Below are 18,277 nucleotides of genomic sequence, written 5' to 3'. Positions count from 1 at the left end.
ATGGGACGCACAATTATTTTGAATGAAAATAAGTAGGATGGAAAACGTTTTTAGAAGTTAACATAGACTTGAGAGAGTGTCTGGTGCACCAAGGCTCTTGGTAAATATTGGCCAAATGAAGGAAAAGATGAAAGGAAGCCCCTACACGAATCACTCCATTTAAAACCCAGGTCCCTACCTTGGGGATGATTCTAGATAATCCCTCAATTCAAAGGGGTAAATCCTGCTTTCAGGGTCGATTGTTTTTCAGTGTTTTCGATTTTCTTAAAAGGTAACTTGAGAGTTTTGAATTTTTTGCAGCGTGTATGTCATGGTTGGTGCAGATGTCCCGTTTTCTTCTTGTTTACGAGAAGTCGAAAATCCACAGAATCAGTTGAGATGCAGTCAAGAAATGGAGCCTGTAATCACATGTGATAAAAAATTCCGTACTCAATTTTACATTGACTGGTGCAAAATTTCACTGGTGAGTTTTAATTATGTTTTGTTTCTGCAAATGTAATTAGAAGTGAAGTGGCAGGAGATAACATTTGACTGAAACCTGAATTGCTCTTAGGAACAAAACCTGGGTTTACTTTGTTAACCGAAATTGACTTCTCTTGAGTGTACGTGTTTGGCAGGCTCATTGACGGTGTATCCATTTAGGAAAGAGTATCCCCACTTTTGTTCTCAGTCTACCCTGGATTAGTTGCTGGGCTGGATTAGCTTGGCAGGTGGTCCAAGTGCTCACCCTGGACATCCAGGTGGCTGCTAAATCAGGATAAATTGTGGAGTCAGTGTGACATGCATAGAAAGTCTCAAATATGCTACCACTACCCCATTCTGGAAGGGGAGACCAGAGTACAATAATAGATCTGAAAATAAAGCAGTATCGTGCTATATAATTCAGTGTCCTAGAAACTCATATTGTAGAGAAAGTTCAAGGAATAAAGAAAAATTGCAAGTGAGGAAAGTTAGAAACTTATCTACAGCCCCATAAATATCAAATATTTCTTTCTAAACAACTTCTTAGATTAGCACGCTAAGAGACTTAGGAAAAGGTGGGTAAGGTTTCATATATATGTAAGATACATATATAGAATATTTTATATAAAATTTATATAGGTTTTTTTTTTCTGGGAGATAGGAAAAGTTGTTTTACTTCTTTAGTGACCTTTAGATTTAACTTCTGTCAACTCTTGGTGATTGGTGGTGACTGAATTAGATCTAAGTTTAAAGTTGACATTTGAACAAAGTTATTGACACATAAACACAACTGTCACTGCACGTCTTAGAGAACCAACTGCAGGCAACTTTCCTGGATCCGGGGGGAGAACATCTTACGTTATAGCACTTAGCACCTGTGGCCCTTGGCCCTGACCTCTTCTTTTTATGTTGCTTGTGTCTTAGGAAAGTGATGCTCTCTTTGTCTTCTTAAATCAAGTAAAGTTATTAAGATGGTGTGGTCTGTGTGCTATAGATAAATGGTGAATTTACAAAGCCCAGTATTTCAGTCATGGTGCTAATCATACAAGGGTATGAGAGTCGATGAGTGGCTGCATTCATAATTTAAATAGATGCCTCTAACCAAATCAGTAGACAGCAGGCCCTGACAACACCGTGTGCTTGTGCTGTAAAATGTTTATGCTTAGGAATATTATCTAACTTCTAAAGGTTTAAAAATGACATACTTTGAAGATTTAAATCTTTTTGGTAAGACCTTATAAATACAAAGGTTGTGTTACGTCTTCCCACAAGAGATTTCAGGAGGTTTAAGTGAAAGAAGCAGTGACTAAGCACAGTAAATGAAATCTAAAAGAGATGGAAAATCAGCCTAAATTTTACCAAAAAACAAGGAAGCCTAAGGTCAAGTTTGACAGCAAGTCGCTACTGTCTAGGATTAAAAAAGGAAATTTATCAGTTATTTAATTCTCATTCTGAAAGGAGACAAAGCATGAATTCCTTGGCAGCAAATAAAGTTTTTACTAGCACTGTATTGTTAACAAATTCCTCAACTGGAATTTTTTGGGAGAGGATACTGAAAAATGCTGCAAATAATTCTTCCCAAGTTTTTGTGTGTGTGGGAGGTGAGCCAGTGTAGCAACACATTTCACATGGCTGTTTTGTAGTAGAGTTTTAAAGAAACGCTTAGCATAACTGAATGCAACTCAGTGAAAGCAGTTCAACTAATGAAATCAGTTCAATTAATACAGTGCCAAAGTGCGTTTTTTATTCTGGAACAGAATTTAGGAAAACGAGAGCATTGGGTGGATTCATGTTCCTTAGCCTACATTTCCAAAAAACTCTTTCTGTCAACTGGATGCCAGAAAGATCAAGGTTGTAATCATTAAGAAATTACCTTTTTTTTTTTCTTTTCTTTTGCTAACCTTGGAAACCATACCCACATACCTGGTTATCAGCAAATTTATGGTTTGTTAACATGTGCACTGGAAGTTTGTCATTGGGAAATAAGAGATTTAAATAGTAGTGCGAAGGACTTCTGCTTTGGAGAAAGGAGACCGGGAAAGCAAGGCGACATACACATGTTTATCATGTGTATATACATGTGTGTGTGTGTACAGTGAGAATGACATAGAAAGGAGGCCAACGTAAAGCCTTCTACTTATTGCCTTTATTCATTACTCCTTCCTAGCTCCCCTCAAACATTTCAAGTTCACGGTGATAGACTAGTTGGAAAAGATTGCTTCTTAGAAATCTGTCAAAGAATGTTTTGATATGTCTAGATCTTAAAATCTCGTAACATTTGCAACTATTAATTTAATGTGTAATTGTCTTCTCTTGCATCAGGTTGATAAAACAAAGCAAGTGTCCACCTATCAGGAAGTGATTCGCGGAGAGGGGATTTTACCTGATGGTGGGGAATACAAACCCCCTTCTGATTCCTTGAAAAGCAGAGACTATTACACGGATTTCCTAATTACCCTGGCTGTGCCCTCGGCAGTCGCATTGGTCCTTTTTCTAATACTTGCTTATATCATGTGCTGCCGACGGGAAGGCGTGTGAGTACTTTAAAACACTAATGAAAAATTAGAGAGCCTACTAAGATAACAACATATAAGATTCCATTTAAAAGCCAAGTTTCATTTAATTCATAAAACACTTTATAAATGAATTGAAATTATGTTCAAGTCAAACTATAGTACTTTATTCCTTTAAAAGTGAGTTAAAATCGTTTGGAGTCTAATAAATCAAATTAGGGGATATAATTGCTTTATTCAAAAATTCTTAAGGCTAGATGTAAATTCACGCTGGCAGAAACAGTCCCGACAATAACTGAGGCTGGGTATTTTGGCCGTTCAAGCCACCATGTGTAAGCGGAGGCTTCGGAATCTATAGACATGGTAATTGCCCTTTAAATAAATAAATGGTCTTAGTTTGATCAGGAGCGATGGTCCGAATTCTTCTTGAAATTGTTCTGCTGTCAGACAGGATGACAGTCTAAGTGTTTAAATATACAGACCCATATCTATAAACTTAGAAGTAAACTAATGAAAATAAGGCTATAATTTGAGTAAAGACTATCCAGTTCATGAATAGTTGGTACTTTCAGGACTTCTGTGTCAATTAAAATTATCTCCTGAGATTATTTGGAAGTCAGGGTAACAAAGCCAAGGGTAAAAAATTAATAAAGCAGCAAGTAACAGACTTTTCCATTTTCACATGTAGCCTGATTTCATCATGTTGTAGAATTTATTTCCAAGAGCTTGATTCTTAGAGCTTGATTTTTTTTTTCTTTCATTTTTCTGTATGTTTCTCATCAGTATCCCATCTTCATATGTGTACTCATCCAAGTCATGTCATAAACCTGGTGGCAAATGCTGCCTAGTGGCCTTTAACAGTAACAGTGTCAGCGTTTCCACGTCATGCAAGAGCCCATGAGCATATAGTCTTAATGTTCTAAATATCAATGCTATTATTTAATTCATAAATTTTGTTTTGTTTCTAGGGAAAAGAGAAACATGCAAACACCAGAGTAAGTGTCCTCTTTCCTGTTATTTTCTTTGTCATTTTTTCTCACTTCTCAGTTGCTCATCAGGCTTCTCATGTGTGTGTCACGCTTCTGTTTCATTCGTCATCTTTCATAGTTGATTTCATGAATGTGAACGCTGCTTTCTAAATAGAGATATTTAGGAGGGATAGAAAATAAAAATTAAAAAAGGGTTTGAAAACTAAGATTATACAGATAAAAACTAAACCTAAAATATTTCAGATTCAGAATATTAACTTGCCATTTATATCATGTGATTTCCCAATCTGCATTTCTGTAAACCAGAGAACAGATGAAAAGGCCTTTCATACACGTTTTCCTGAATCTACAGTAATAAGCTACCATAAAATGAAACTTCTGTGAGTATTTATATAAGCCCCATCAGAAGCAACAACATAAAAGCTCTGGTAGTTTAATCTTAATCATAGAAATTAAATAGAATGCTAGTTTGTTACTTAGGGCTGTAATATTAACACAATGCTTTGTAGCTTAGTTTAATGAAAGACACACTTAATTAAAAATTAGTTTATAATTTTCAGTTTTGTTGAAATGTATCTTTTTCTGAGATAACTTGTAGAATGCCCAAAGTGAAATAATTATCCTCCTATTTAAAAAAAAAATAGTACTTCAAATTTTTTTCCAAATCGATGACCCACTGGGATAATAATGTGGTTTTAAATATATGTTATTTTATTTCTTTTTGACCTAGCATCCAGCTGGTGCATCATAGTGCTATTCAGAAATCTACCAAAGAACTTCGTGACATGTCCAAGAATAGAGAGATAGCATGGCCCCTGTCAACGCTTCCTGTGTTTCACCCTGTAACAGGGGAAATCATTCCTCCTCTGCACGCAGACAATTATGAGAGCACTAACATGCCATTGATGCAAACGCAGCAGTAAGTATCCACTTGGAACAGTGATTATTAACGTGCATGAATATGTCTAGCTAATGTCTATAAAGATCAGAGCTTTTTGGTGTTGGAGCTTTTGTTTATATGTATGTTTGTTTGTTTATAATGAAGAGAAAATACCGAAAGGACATTGATGGTGTAGATCCCAACCCCACTGTGCTGACCCAAATTAATAGAATTATTTTCAGGAAATGCTTTTTTTTCCCCCTTCAATAATCCAAACAAGATGACATTTACTTTAAATATTAAAGAAGTTGACACAGCTGATAAACTAACATGTTTGCTCAGAGATGAGTTAATTGTGAAAAGAGAAGCATATTCTAAAGCATGACAAATCGATTATTTTTAGTGCTATTATTAGAATTATTTGCTCCTGTTAACCTATAATTTTAATGTTATTACCACAGACTGATTTAATCTAAATTTTTTTGTGTGCTCTGCTTGTGTATCAAAATGAGTAGTTTCAATTTTGGCTAAAAACACAGTTTATTAGTGCAAACCTTCTCTGTTGTGTGAGGATTATGCTCAGAAAGCCTGGAAAGACAGATATGGGAGAGAGGGGTTGAGGAAACTACTCAGGTGCTCTTTAGAACGCCACGTGATATGCCTAGATCAATTTTGATGTAAATGAATTATAGGTAAAGCTGTCATTTATTTTTAAGAACATGGCTCTTTTTTCTTTTTTTAAGCATATTTTAAAAATCAATTTCCCCAAGGAAGTTGCAAGTTTGATTTTGAGACCCTGCTCTTTTTCAGTTCTGGAAATACGATAGATATTCAGAACCCCCCTCCCCCCCCCCCACACACACATACACATGAACCTTGGGGTATGATATAAAAATAACCTCTTACTAATTAAAGATTAGTAAATGTATGCAACCGTACTGGGTGCATACATTTTCCCTTTGGGGTGCTTATTTTGTAACCATGTAAAATGCATATGATGATTTGAAAATTAAATACTAATTACTATGAGTAGTATAAACAGACTCAGTCAGAGTCCAAAATACTCTGGAAATCTAAATGTACTGTGAGTATTTTCCTGAATTCTTCTAACATAATTTACCTAGTGTTGAATAGGCCAACGTATGTATGTGCATGTGTGTGTGAGCAACTGATTCAAGTCCTATTAACAGTAGGGAAAATTGTGTAATTTAAAATTTGGAGTTTTGGTAACATTAATATTCTATCAGGAATGTAAATATTAGAGTGTGACAAAGTTGAGTCATACTGAATGGAGGGGATGGATTTTTATGTTCTCTGATGGTTAGTGAGTCATCATAAAACCCATTTTACTAGGATTAGGTACTAATGAGAAAATTTCAATAAGATTGTAATAGTTCACAATTGAGCAATCTCTCCTGCCCATTTTAGATGAAAATTATGAACAGCCTAATCACTCACTTTCAGAATGAAAAGAGTTAAAGAATTCTTTAAGGCTACCATGTCTTATATTCTTTACCCAAGAGTACTAGTGAAATGTTGATATATGTGCTCAAAAATGAAATGATCAAATACACTTGAGAAACAGGTTTGTTTTTTAGTTTTTTAAATCAGAAGAGTTCTCAGAGCCTTTAGTGTGTTGATATGTTTTGTGAGTCCATGGGGAAAGGTCAGAAGATGTAACCCTTTAAAGAAAACAGTTTGGGAAATGCTTCTGTCGACAATATTGTCAAATTTTAGAATAGAGAACCATTCGTCATGAGTAGAGGAACTTGAATATGTTTGTAAATCAGTAAAACACTATTGCTGGTGAAGTTTAAGGGAGAGGAAAAGGTTGAACTATTTTTTTAGATATCCTTTCTAACCATATATATTATATATATTAAGTATAAGAATAGGTCCTTAAAAATTATTTTGATTTCTTGTGGTTAGGATTTTGCAATGTTGCTACTTATATACAAGCAAAATAAAAATATCTATCTAGTTTACCACCAAATGTATCTTCCTGGTCTTTCCACAGCAAAATTGTCATTATGTTGATCACATCTTTCTTTGTAAATGCAGTAGGTCATTTTATTGAACTTGCAACAATTTGACCATGTATGTATTTTTAAACCCAGAAAACATTTATGTTATTCAGATTTCTGCTAATGGAAAAACTCCATTAACTAGTACTTCTATATAAACAGGGTACATAGATAATTGATGATGTTCACAATGATTATTCTGAGGCACTGCGAGATCATCAAGTGTGTCTGACTCATCAGAGGGAAATTAAATTACATTTGGTGTAGTTTCAGTGTTGAGTGTATATTATCTTTCTTATATTCTTGTAAATGGATAAAATGTGCACGGTCTCTATGGTAACTCCCTATAAGCTAGAATATGTGATTAACCTCATTTTCCAACCATGCCAGATAATAGGAAATTTATTGTATCAGGTTTGTCACAGCTGTCCTTTACTCAAATTCAGCTTTTACTCCTTACCTTGAAAGCATTGCCTTGTCTTTAAAGTTCTGTTTCGGTACCAAGTACACATATATAAATATTTTGGTCATCTGAATCGAACTGAATTCTTAACATTAAAATGAGATATTTGATGAGGACTTGCAGTACTTGATAATCGAGTATATGCTTGGATAATGCTGCCTGGCGTATAGTAATTAACCCTTCCTAAAAGGGCATGCATTTCATCTTCACCTGTTCTTACTAACTGTACTGACTTTGTCACTCATAAATAATTCAGCTAGATACTGGGTTTTGCATTTATTCTTCAGACTCAATACCAGAAATATCCAAGCATAAGGATGCAGCTTCTAGGCAAGACTCGAGAACATTCAAAGCTGCACAGGAACTTATTTGGGTCTTTTTAACAAGTTAATCCATGAGGTATAGAGAACTCGTGACAGTTGTGTAATGAGAGGCTGTCACAGTTATCAATTTCACAGCTATGTTTTATTGTTTTGAGGTTTTGTTTTTTGGTAGAATGCTTCATAAGACTCCTGACTTGCACCATAAATTAGACAGTAACAGATGTTTCATTATTTGCAGCTGACTCGGATAAGAGACAAAGCTAAGTTGGGTTAAAAGTGAGATGAGATCATTTACCTGTCTTGGTCAAGTCAGGGATAGGTGTGTGGTCATTGACCTCAGAAGGTCAGAAGGTTCTCTGCTCCAGGTTACAGGCAAGGTGACCAGACAGTGGGAAGAAACTGGAAATGCAACACATGCTCAGAAAGGAAAGATTTCATTTGTGCAGAGGTCCTCTCCTTCTCAGAGTACAGAGGCAATGCAGACAGCCTGTTCAAATATCACAGAGTAGAAATGTAAGGGAAATGTAATTTGATCTTTGCTAATGTAGTTATTATTTAATAACATTATTTTGGAATGATTTTCAAGGTACAGAAAAGTTGAAAAGATAATACAGAGATTTCCAGATACCCCTCTTACAGTATTTTATTATATTTGTTACAACCAAGAAACCAGCACCAGTGCTTTTGTTTTTCCAGGTTTCATTAGTTTTCCCTCTAAAGTCCTTTTTCTGTTCCAGGATTCTGCCTAGGACACAATAATTGGCATGTCTCTTAGTCTTCTCTGGTCTGGTCTGGAAGGTGTCTTACGCCTTCCTTGTTCCATTGACCTTGACAGTCTTGAGGAGCACTAGCCACATATTCTGTAGAATGCCCCCCACCCCTAGTATAACTAGGGTTTCTTCTTTGTAGTTTGGTGAATAAATATTACCATTAAGAGTAAAAATAATTTTTCCCTCTATAGACAGTCCCCTTATTATAATTCATTGCTGGAAAGTCACATCATGAAATAATTCTTTAAAAAGTAAATTTTTATTTGTCTCCCCAAAAAATCATTCTGTAATTAAGGGTTATGTTTTTGACCAAAGATTTAACATCAAAAATATATTACAGCCCGGCCGGGCATGGCTCAACAGTTGAGCTTTGACCTAGGATCCAGGCGATCAGGGTTCGATTCCCAGTCAGGGCACATGCCTGGGTTGCGGGCTCCATCCCCAGTTGGGGGAGTGCAGGAGGCAGCCGACCAGTGACTCTCACATCATTGATGTTTCTATCTCTCTCTCCCCCTCTCCTTTCCTCTCTCTGAAATCAATAAGGATATATTAATATATATATATACATTACAGATTTGACTGACATACCTCAAAGATAAAGCTTTGTGATTATTTAAATTTTAAAAAATCAAATTCCAAGTCTTAAAAGGACTGAAGAGAGATGGTCTAGCGTGGTTATCTCAAACCAAGTTGAAGGTCACACTCATATGTGGAGCTCTTACTGATTAGTGCAGGACCCTCCTTCTGGGGATTTGGACTCTGGTGGACATGTGTTATGCTGGAGCAGGAAAAGGGGTTGAGAATCCCTGATTTAAACAGTTAAAGGACCCGGGTTTGGGGATTCAGAAAGCCAGATTAGTATTCCTGGTATTTCTGTTGAGGGTGGAGGTGGGGAAGGTTGTTGTTCACTCTCTTCTACCACGTGGAGTTTTAAGAGGAATAAGTTTCTCCTAATTCTCCCTGAGGGCCGTGTGCAAAAGAAAAGTGTGAAAGTGGGCAGCCCCGCACGTTATCTAGAGCATTGGGCTGTTTGTGGGTTTGGGCTTGTCAGCCTCTGGACTTTTCACACCTTCCTAAGCTGCCCGAGTGGAGAGGTGAGAGGGGCCTGCGGATTAGAAAAACAGTGCCTGGATGGGGCAGAAGGATGCTAGACCTTGACAAGCCAAAAACCACTGGGAAATTGAACTCATTTTTGCAGTTTTATGGCAGGCATTGACTGGAGGATGCCAGATAATCAATTTTCTGAAAAATAACTCATTCTTAAACTTGTAATGTTTTACGTGGTCTTTTAGGGGGTACATCTGCCTCATTATTGTTTTCTTAAACCAACATCAGTGTCTGTCAGTTTTTCCTGAGTGGGAGGCATCTGCATACAGGATTGAATGCAATGCAGAGTAGGGGGAAATTCCCAGACATGTTCTGGGATGATTTTTTAAAAAAATATATCTTTATTGATTTCAGAGAGGAAGGGAGAGGGGGAGAGAGAGAGATAGAAACATCAATGATGAGAGTCATTGATCGGCTGCTTCCTGCACGCCCCGGACTGGGGATCGAGCCCTCAACCCGGGTATGTGCCCTGACTGGGAATCGAACCCCGATCCCCTGGGTCCTAGGTTGACGCTCAACCGCTGAGCCACTCCTGGCTTGGCTTTAGAAGATCTTAATTGGCTATACAATTTTTTTTCTTATTCATTATACAAAACACAGTGCCTAATCCAGGGTAATGGGGCCTCTCTCATAACAAGAGGTAGGTTGGGCTTAATCTTTTGCAAATTAACAAGTATAAAAGTAGAATTAAGTCTTCTACTTAAAGATATTTTGTACCTAATCATTTGAGCATTTTTCTGAAGTATTTGTTACATTTGTCTTTCCTTTGGTAATAATAAAACAAACTTTATGATAAAATTCTATAAGTAAGAAATTAGGTTTCAATAAAAGTATCAGTTGAAGAGAATGTTTCAGGGGACCAAGGTAATGATTTCAAGAAATGTTAACCAGCCAAGGATATTTTGGAGCCATTAACTTTTTTTTTTAATTTAATGAGTATACTCTGAAAGCAGTAAATGCAGTATCTCTTTCATGGATTTTGCTTCTATAGGTTTGTACGGCATCACTTTAAAGCTGTGACAGGCTTGCTTTTGGCTTTATACAAGTAGGGGAGAAATGAAAAGAAGTAAATGAGTGTCTTCTTTCTCTATGCATTGATTTTAGTTACAATTAGGTTTTGAAGTTAACAATTATAGTGATTCCAGTTTCTTTGTGTCTTCCCCATTTAATCCACAGAATGGCCTTGTCCCTTAGTAAAAGTTACAGGGTCCAAATCAGCAAAGTTTGAACAATGTCAATTTTGCTGAAATAACTGGGAAATTTCAAAAATACATTACTACATCTTACTGTTAAATGACTCCATGCTAATTCAAAAGAGAAGTGTTTTGTATTCCACATAACTAAACTGTCATTTATTTTCAACTCTGGCACAGATTATGTGGCTTTTACACAAATCACTTAACCTTTCTTTGCTTTTGAGTCTTCAAGCAAATAGAAATATTATAATGGGTTGATAATAATCAACCTTACTCATAGAATTACTCTGCAGGATATCTAAGAATGTCAAATTACCTTAAAATGGTTGTACAAATAATAAATAATTGTGTACTTTCCCCAAATCATTTATTTATTAATTTGCAAGGTATTACCTTTACTTTCTTAAAGAATGAAGTTTGTGCACTAGCTGATTTACATAATTTTCTATTTAAATGCATGTAATTAATGGTAGTGAAATTAGAAAATAATTAACGCTGATAATTTAGAGAACCACAAGTTTTCTTAAGTCTTTTTTTCTATGTAATGCCGTTTATACATAATAATCTTTCAGTTAGTCCATTAATAACTTAATTATTCTAAAATAGTTTTATGCCTTTATAAAGGTCCTTTCTTTGAAGGATTATAGGAATTCTCTTTGAAGTCAACCCCCTCTCTCCTGTATAATTGCCTTTAGCAGCCTGCTTTTCCACCAGCGATGGAAATGGCTCTGTTTTCTTACTGAGTTGTCTGCTCCTTAACTATAGCAGTTTGTCATAGGCATTTTCCCCAGGATGCCTGAAGCAGTGCTCTTATGGGGTATCTCTCTCCAGCTCTCGAATGGAATATACATTTCACATGTGCCCATCAGAGATACATTAACACTCTTAACCCTCACCGGTTCACATGTGGTCGCAAGTTTGGGAAACTGCGAAAACAGGGCTCTGTGTGTACACCCTGGAGACTCTGGGGAAGTGGAATCTCCACATTTTCGTTGAGCACATTCTCGCACACAGAAGCGCTCTCCTATAACGCATCGAAGATTCAGTTGAAGTCTCGAGGAGCTCATGTGCATTGTCCAGCTTAACCAGTTGGGGCTCATACTGCCGATACTTTCAAACCCGCAAACCAGCGTGATAGTTGCTTTCTCATACATCTTCAGATTCCTTGCTGGTTTGTGTATGTATGGCCCTTTCTCAGCCAACCGTTTCTCTTCAAACCTAGCCAAGTCCCTTGCTACGTAGGAAGCTTAGCAGTGCAGCCCAAGAGGAGAATGCGGAGGCTAGAGAGGAGTGGCGGGATGTAGGTGGATTTTGATCCGTGGTTTTCAAGTTGTGTTCCACAGAAGGGTAAGTTGGGCTGACCAATGGCAGCCCCTTCTCCAATGACTTCATTTAAATGTTGATTTTGAATTTTGGTATCCTTGATCTACAGCTTCTGAAGGGCTTTCTTTTTCCTCTTTGGTATTTTTATTGTGTGTAACTATATTGATTTGACCCATTAATAGGCTAGGTAGAGCTGGAGAGGACAGGAAATGAGGAAGGGTGTATGTGTTTATGTGCTGCATTAGTTCCTAATGTGGAAAAGGCCCAAATTAGTTTTACCCAGGAAGCTAAAACAAAGCTCCTCTCCCCTTTCCAAACGCCCATGAAATTGTATTTTTACTTTTGTAGTAAAGATGTTTGTTTTCCCCAACTTTAAATCTAGAACTTATTTCCTCTTGTGGTTTATAAATTAATCTTTTTACTTTCATCACCGAAACCACCATAAACACCTTGTATGAAATGGAAAGAATAAATAAACCAAAAAAAATACATAAACCAACCTCCCTGAGACCACACAAGGATAAGTAGGGCTGATAGGTAATAGCAAAAGGAAGGTAATTATTGAGATGAATCCTTAAGCAACTTCCTCGATTCGAATTAGAATTGATTTTGTTATTTCCTTAACAGTATATTAAAATGGAACTGAAATTTAAAAAATAAAATAAAATCACTCAGTCATTAACATTCCTGTAGACTAAGAGTTTAAACAGCATTTAACCAGCATGTACTGTTTTCCACTTTAGATTGCTGTATTGGAACATATTTGTCTGGCTGAGATGCTTTTAGATCAGTGGCTTTCAAACTTTGCTTCTTGAGGTTTCTTAGAAATGCCCTAGGGGCCAGCATGTGGGGCATAGGAAACAAAGCAGGAGGGATTCCTCGCTCCCGGGTTTCAACTGGGGCAACCTCACGGTTATCTCTTTTGTACGTCAGGAGTTCTGCTTAGGATTTCAATTAAAAGGAATTCCATTGCTGAAGAGAAACAAAAAAACTTTGAAAATCCCTGGCTTGGATCAAACCCTACTCTGTAGCAAGGGGCTAACGCCTAGCATTTATTCTACCTCAAATCTGAATTGTACTTTTTTGTACACTAATTTTAATACCCCCCAGATTTGAAACTAAATGGGTGTATGTGAATGTTAATAAACACGTGTGTTATGTGAACCTCTGTAAGCATCTTCACTTTTTGCATGTATTCATTCAAACCGTATTTATTTCATGCTTATTGCTGGGGATACTAAACAAAACAGGATGGCTCTTACCGTTGAGGCACTTTGGGGCAGTTAAAGGTGAGGGAAACCCAATGACAGTCGGCATGTAAAGCGTGCTAAATGGTAAACTGGGGTGGTGCCTAGAGAGTGCGGAGGCATAAAAGAGGTAATGCTTGAGAGGTTATCTTTTTAATTAAAAATAATAAGTTAAAATGTAGTTAGCATTCCTGGGGGTATTTTTAAATTCTAAGAGTAATTATGTGTTCACTGTAACAAATTTTGAATTTACAAGGACAGATGGGAGCTGGTTGGGTGCAAGAAATGGTAGTGGGCCATGGTGGTGGTGGTTCTGTTTCAGGCAGTCAGGGAGGCCCCCATGTAGGGTCCAGATATATATTTTTAAAATATGTCTTTATTGATTTCAGAGAGAGGAAGGGAGAGGGAGAGAGAGAGAAACATCAATGATGAGAGAGTCATTGATTGGCTGCCTCCTGCTGGGCGGCCCTGATGGGGAATGGAACCGAGATCTCCTGGATCATAGGATGCTCAACCACTGAGCCACACCGGCTGCTCGGGTCCAGATATATTGATGGCCTTCTAGGGCACACTGAAAATCTGGAAAGTTAGTTTGTAGGTAGGTGTAAGAAAACAATGAAACGTGTGATATTTGAATGACATAATTAGATTTGTGTCTTGGAAGATCATGTGACAGTGTGCACAGTGGATTATAAGGAAGCAAGAGTGGGAGTGAGAGAAACAGTTCCGATCCATTGCAAAGATCCAGCGAGAAGTGATGATAGCTTCAGCCAAGTTAGCAATGGAGCTGGGAAAGGAGACAGATTCAAATAAAACTGAGGAGAATCGTCAGGAGTTCTCAGGTGCCTGGATGTGAGGACTGAAGGAGAGGGAAGGGTCAGCGATGACTTCTGTGTTCTGACTAGTGCAGCGGGGAGGATGGCAGGTGTCGTTCCCTAGGCTGGGGCGAGAGGAGCATAGGTTTAGCACAGTGAATGAAGATGGTTATATATGTTGTCCTGTGAGGGTGTGTGAGTGTGTAAATGGGTTCTAGACCTGGATCTGCAAGTGTACAGGTTACAGACACAAGCCCTGGAGCCCCTGTGTTCACATCTTTGTCTGCCCCTTCCTAGCTGTGTAGTCTCTAAGCCTGTTTTTTCATCCATAACCTGGGGGAAATAATACCTGCCTCCTGGGGTTTGTTGTGAGGTAGGATATTGCATGTAGTAGCAAGTCCATGAGTGTTAGCAATACTGTTCTTATTCGTCTTCCTTGGACCTCAGTTTCCTCATCTAGAAGCTCATGGGTGTGTGTGGGGGTGTCTGCTGGATTAGATGATTTCTGGGGCCCTTTCTGGCTCTAAAGGCTTTCATTCGAATATGCCTGTCCTTTGTTTACATGTGTGTATGCAAACCGTTTTACTAAAAAACATTAATCGTTTCTAGGAACTTGCCACATCAGACTCAGATTCCCCAGCAGCAGACTACAGGTGAGTACTAAATAAACTGATGTACTAATACATGGATGTTTATGAGTGAAGTTAATAGATTAAAAGCTAATTATAGCACTCTATAATTTCTGAAGCTTTAGCTTTAGCAAGTAAGGCAAAACAATTGTGTCGTTCCTTAATCAGAGTTAGAACTTCAGAATAATAGCTTGGATTATTGGTTAGGTTGGCATCAGCGCGATAAACACAGGGTAAATGATCTTAGAGCAAAAGCGTCCATGGAGGTCCCGTCTAATTAAGGGAGACGGAATGAAATCCCTTCCTTCAGCCAAGCTCCCTATTCTTCCCCGTGGTATGAAAGATCCTGAGCTTAGATGCACCCAGGATTTGTCTCAGTAAGTGAGCAGCTTGAAACTGACTCTTACAAAAGGAAACCATTGTGGCTAATCACTGAGGCTTCAGGGGGATAAATGAGAAATGGTTGGCCCGTCCTAATGCCACTTTTAAAAGCCTCATCACATGGCCAATGACGACAAGATGGTGGACAATCCTCCCTGGACTATTCTGTTTCCCTAAGACTTGCTTTCTTTCGGTGTATTTCTTTCAAGTGTCCCTAAAAATTTTCCACAGCCAATTATTTCATTCATCTCGGTACCGAGTAGATAACTTATTCATGATTGTCTTCTAATTAGTGGTTGGTTCCTAGTTCTAATTGCCAGGCAACCAGTAATGCCTTTTTAGCTCTTTTGGAAAAGCAAGAGAAGTTTGAAAAATGTTGTAAGTTGGATGTGGAATTCCGAGCCTGAATAGTGGTATTGTGGTAGGGGAGCTACTAAGTACGTCTCTTAAAAACATCAGGCACATATAGAAATGTATTGGATATTTTCATTCAAAAATTATCTTCTCTGTTACTGCTTTCGGGAATTTAAGGAGATTTTCGTTTGACAACTTTTCAAAGATTTGAGGCAAGTATAATGAAGTTGTTCATCAGATTTTAATTACGAGATAACATTTATCAGGATTTCCCCCCACAATTTTGATTACTTGTTTTAATTAAGTGCTAACATGTTTCAACAAGACTGTTCAATATATCGATGTAAACATTCAGGAGATTGATGAAGGGACAAACTTTGTTATAAATATGTTATCTAAAGAGCAAAGAAATAAATGAATTCCCACTACTTCTAATTACATGGCTTTTAGTTTTTTAAAGAGGAAAAAAATTTAAAGACTAGTTCTACAATGGAAATGCTAAAACTTCTTTAACCTGATAGACTTCCATCTCTCCAGAGATGTCTTTCCTCTGATTTTTAATTATTTCAGGCAAGGAATGAATAGAAGTGAGACAATTTCTTGCAAAACAGAAATATTTTTTGAATATTTGAAAAAGGTTCAGATTTTACGTAGTCTCCCACTGGGGGAAATAAGGAAACCTAAGTAGATGATATTAGGGAATTTCCTTGATAGCACTATAGATTTTTAGCAAGTAGCTCTGTTAGCATGCTTCATTTTAGTAATAGGCAGCATTTCCAAATACAAGAACAATTTACACCTAAGTCAATGTGATAAGAGCCAGAGAATTTCCCTAGGGGGATTTTAGGTTGTTCAACCTATTTTTTTTTAATTATTTTTCTAAAACAGGTTTTGGGGAGCAGGCATTTTGCTTGAATCAGGAAAGCTTTGGTCCTTTTAGGTTAATAATACCATAGCCTCTTACCCTCTTGTTTTCTTCTATTTTTCTGTAATTTGGAGCATATTATTGACTAAAGTGCTCTACTTTCCCATGGTTGTTTTCTTTCTTCATCTTGTTTTGGGTGAGTCTCCAAAGTATTTAAATGCTAAGAGGGGAGAGACTACTCTAGCATTTTTAAAAATAATTGTGATAGACTGTTGTGTTTCTGCCTCTGATAAATGTAAAATCAAATAGAGTCAAGTCTCCTGGAGAGAAGAGCTAAATGGGAAGGTTCCATTCTTTCTTCCCATTCTGTTCGTTTAAATGAAAAAGTAAAGTTTGTTACTCAGTTTCTAAGTCGCTCTGTTCTGTCCACACGGAACCAATGTGTATTGTCACGGGCACAACACCCTCTCTGTTTCTCCACCCTCGCGAGCGCAGGACCACAGAGAGGGAACGAGATTTTTGCATGATTATCAGGAAATAATAATTCGCTTTTCCCGAGTCCCTCGGAGCAGTATGCTAAGTGTCACGGTTTTCTTCTCTTGACTTTTGGGGTGACAGTGGCAAATAACAGTGTACAGTTCTCTTTGTGAAGGTAATTTAAGCACAGCCTGTCACTTGGGTGCCAACTGATTTATTTGGAGCTGCCTATATGGAATTTGTCAGGGGAGAGTATATTTTGAAGTTTGTTTTACTGAGTTAGTTGTTTTCTTTTAAATGACTGTCAGAAGTTTAAGAAATGAACTGGCTGCGGTGTTGTAATCCTAGACTTCAGCACTGGCTGGGGTAATAGAGCAGTTAAAAGCTGACAATAAGTAACACTCGCTTTTGGACCAGGCCCAGGCCGTTAGGATGGATGCCCCTTCCCTTTTTTCCCATTTTCTCATCTCTTCCAACCCGCCTGGTGGTTTCTAAAAAGCCACGATGCCGAGGTTCAGCGATACACCCCGCAGTCGGCGCGTTCTGCTTGTCGCTGCGGGAGGCATTTGCAGGCCCTGCCTTTTGACAGACACAGAACATTAGAGCTCTGGCTCGAGACGGAAGGGACTAAGGTAGAATTTTTCCTCTTTAAAAAATTTTATACCAAATGCAGAGAAATTACTTTAAATTATGGTAAGAGGATAGAAAATCACTCCTTGCCATAATATGTTTTGCTCAAAATCTACAATGCCCATGCCCTAACGCATGCCCTTATTCGTTTTACACATTGCAGGTAAATGGTATCCCTGAAGAAAGAAAACTGACCGAGGCAATGAATTTGTGATCAGACAATATAGCCGTTACAGCTTATCTCTTCTCTTCCAATAATGCATGAGCTTTTCTGCCATATGGTATGCATGGCAACATATTAAGTATGTACCAAATAATACAATGTAACTTTCGTTTTACCAATGTATTTCTTTTGTACTTAAAGCATTTTTGACACTTTGTAAAACATCGATGACTTTATATTTGTTACAATAAAAAGTGATCTTTAAAATAAATATTATTAATGAAGCCTAACGCCTGGTGAAATTTACTTCGAGCAGTAGTCGATTGCCTCCTATGGAGTAGGAAGCTTTTGTTGCTAAGGAACAGGTGCGTATGTTCATTCTTCATTCAGCAAGATATTGTTAAGCGTTTCCTATAAGCGAATGAAGTGTCCATGCTCTGCGTTCTAAGTGAGCGACCCACTGAAATAATACTCCTCTCCTTGTGGCCCATAAAGTCTGTTGTCTTCTATACCACTTCTTGGAGTGTTTTATACGGTAACCGTGGTTTTATGGATTGTGCATCTGGGGACATCCAGTTCGTGAAGGGCAGCCCAGGCTGCATAGTTACTTGACTCTATAATCAGAGGAGCTATTACTCAAAAAAGAGAATAGTTACCTGCTGATGG

At 37.6% G+C, this 18,277-nt stretch overlaps 1 protein-coding gene across 2 annotated transcripts in view; it reads left to right on the top strand.

The window, feature by feature from the left end:
• The window catches only part of SGCE (sarcoglycan epsilon), a 64,658-nt gene extending 46,763 nt beyond the window's left edge, over positions 1 to 17,895 (top strand). The window contains exons 6-11 of one of the 2 annotated variants that reach the window (XM_016218833.2): positions 301 to 463; positions 2,785 to 2,996; positions 3,944 to 3,970; positions 4,695 to 4,883; positions 14,722 to 14,765; positions 17,612 to 17,895. In XM_016218833.2, coding sequence (XP_016074319.1) covers positions 301 to 463; positions 2,785 to 2,996; positions 3,944 to 3,970; positions 4,695 to 4,883; positions 14,722 to 14,765; positions 17,612 to 17,628 — 652 coding nt within the window. In that variant the 3' untranslated portion in view covers positions 17,629 to 17,895. The remainder of the gene's footprint in view (positions 1 to 300; positions 464 to 2,784; positions 2,997 to 3,943; positions 3,971 to 4,694; positions 4,884 to 14,721; positions 14,766 to 17,611) is intronic. The other variant, XM_016218835.2, reaches the window with a different exon arrangement.
• The last annotated feature ends 382 nt before the right edge of the window (positions 17,896 to 18,277 follow it).

Source organism: Miniopterus natalensis, chromosome 10 (assembly GCF_054644295.1).
Source record: "Miniopterus natalensis isolate mMinNat1 chromosome 10, mMinNat1.hap1, whole genome shotgun sequence".
Taxonomy (NCBI): Eukaryota; Metazoa; Chordata; class Mammalia; order Chiroptera; family Miniopteridae; genus Miniopterus; species Miniopterus natalensis.
Note: the sequence above shows the minus strand (reverse complement) of the source record. Positions and strands in the feature narration are given on the sequence as shown.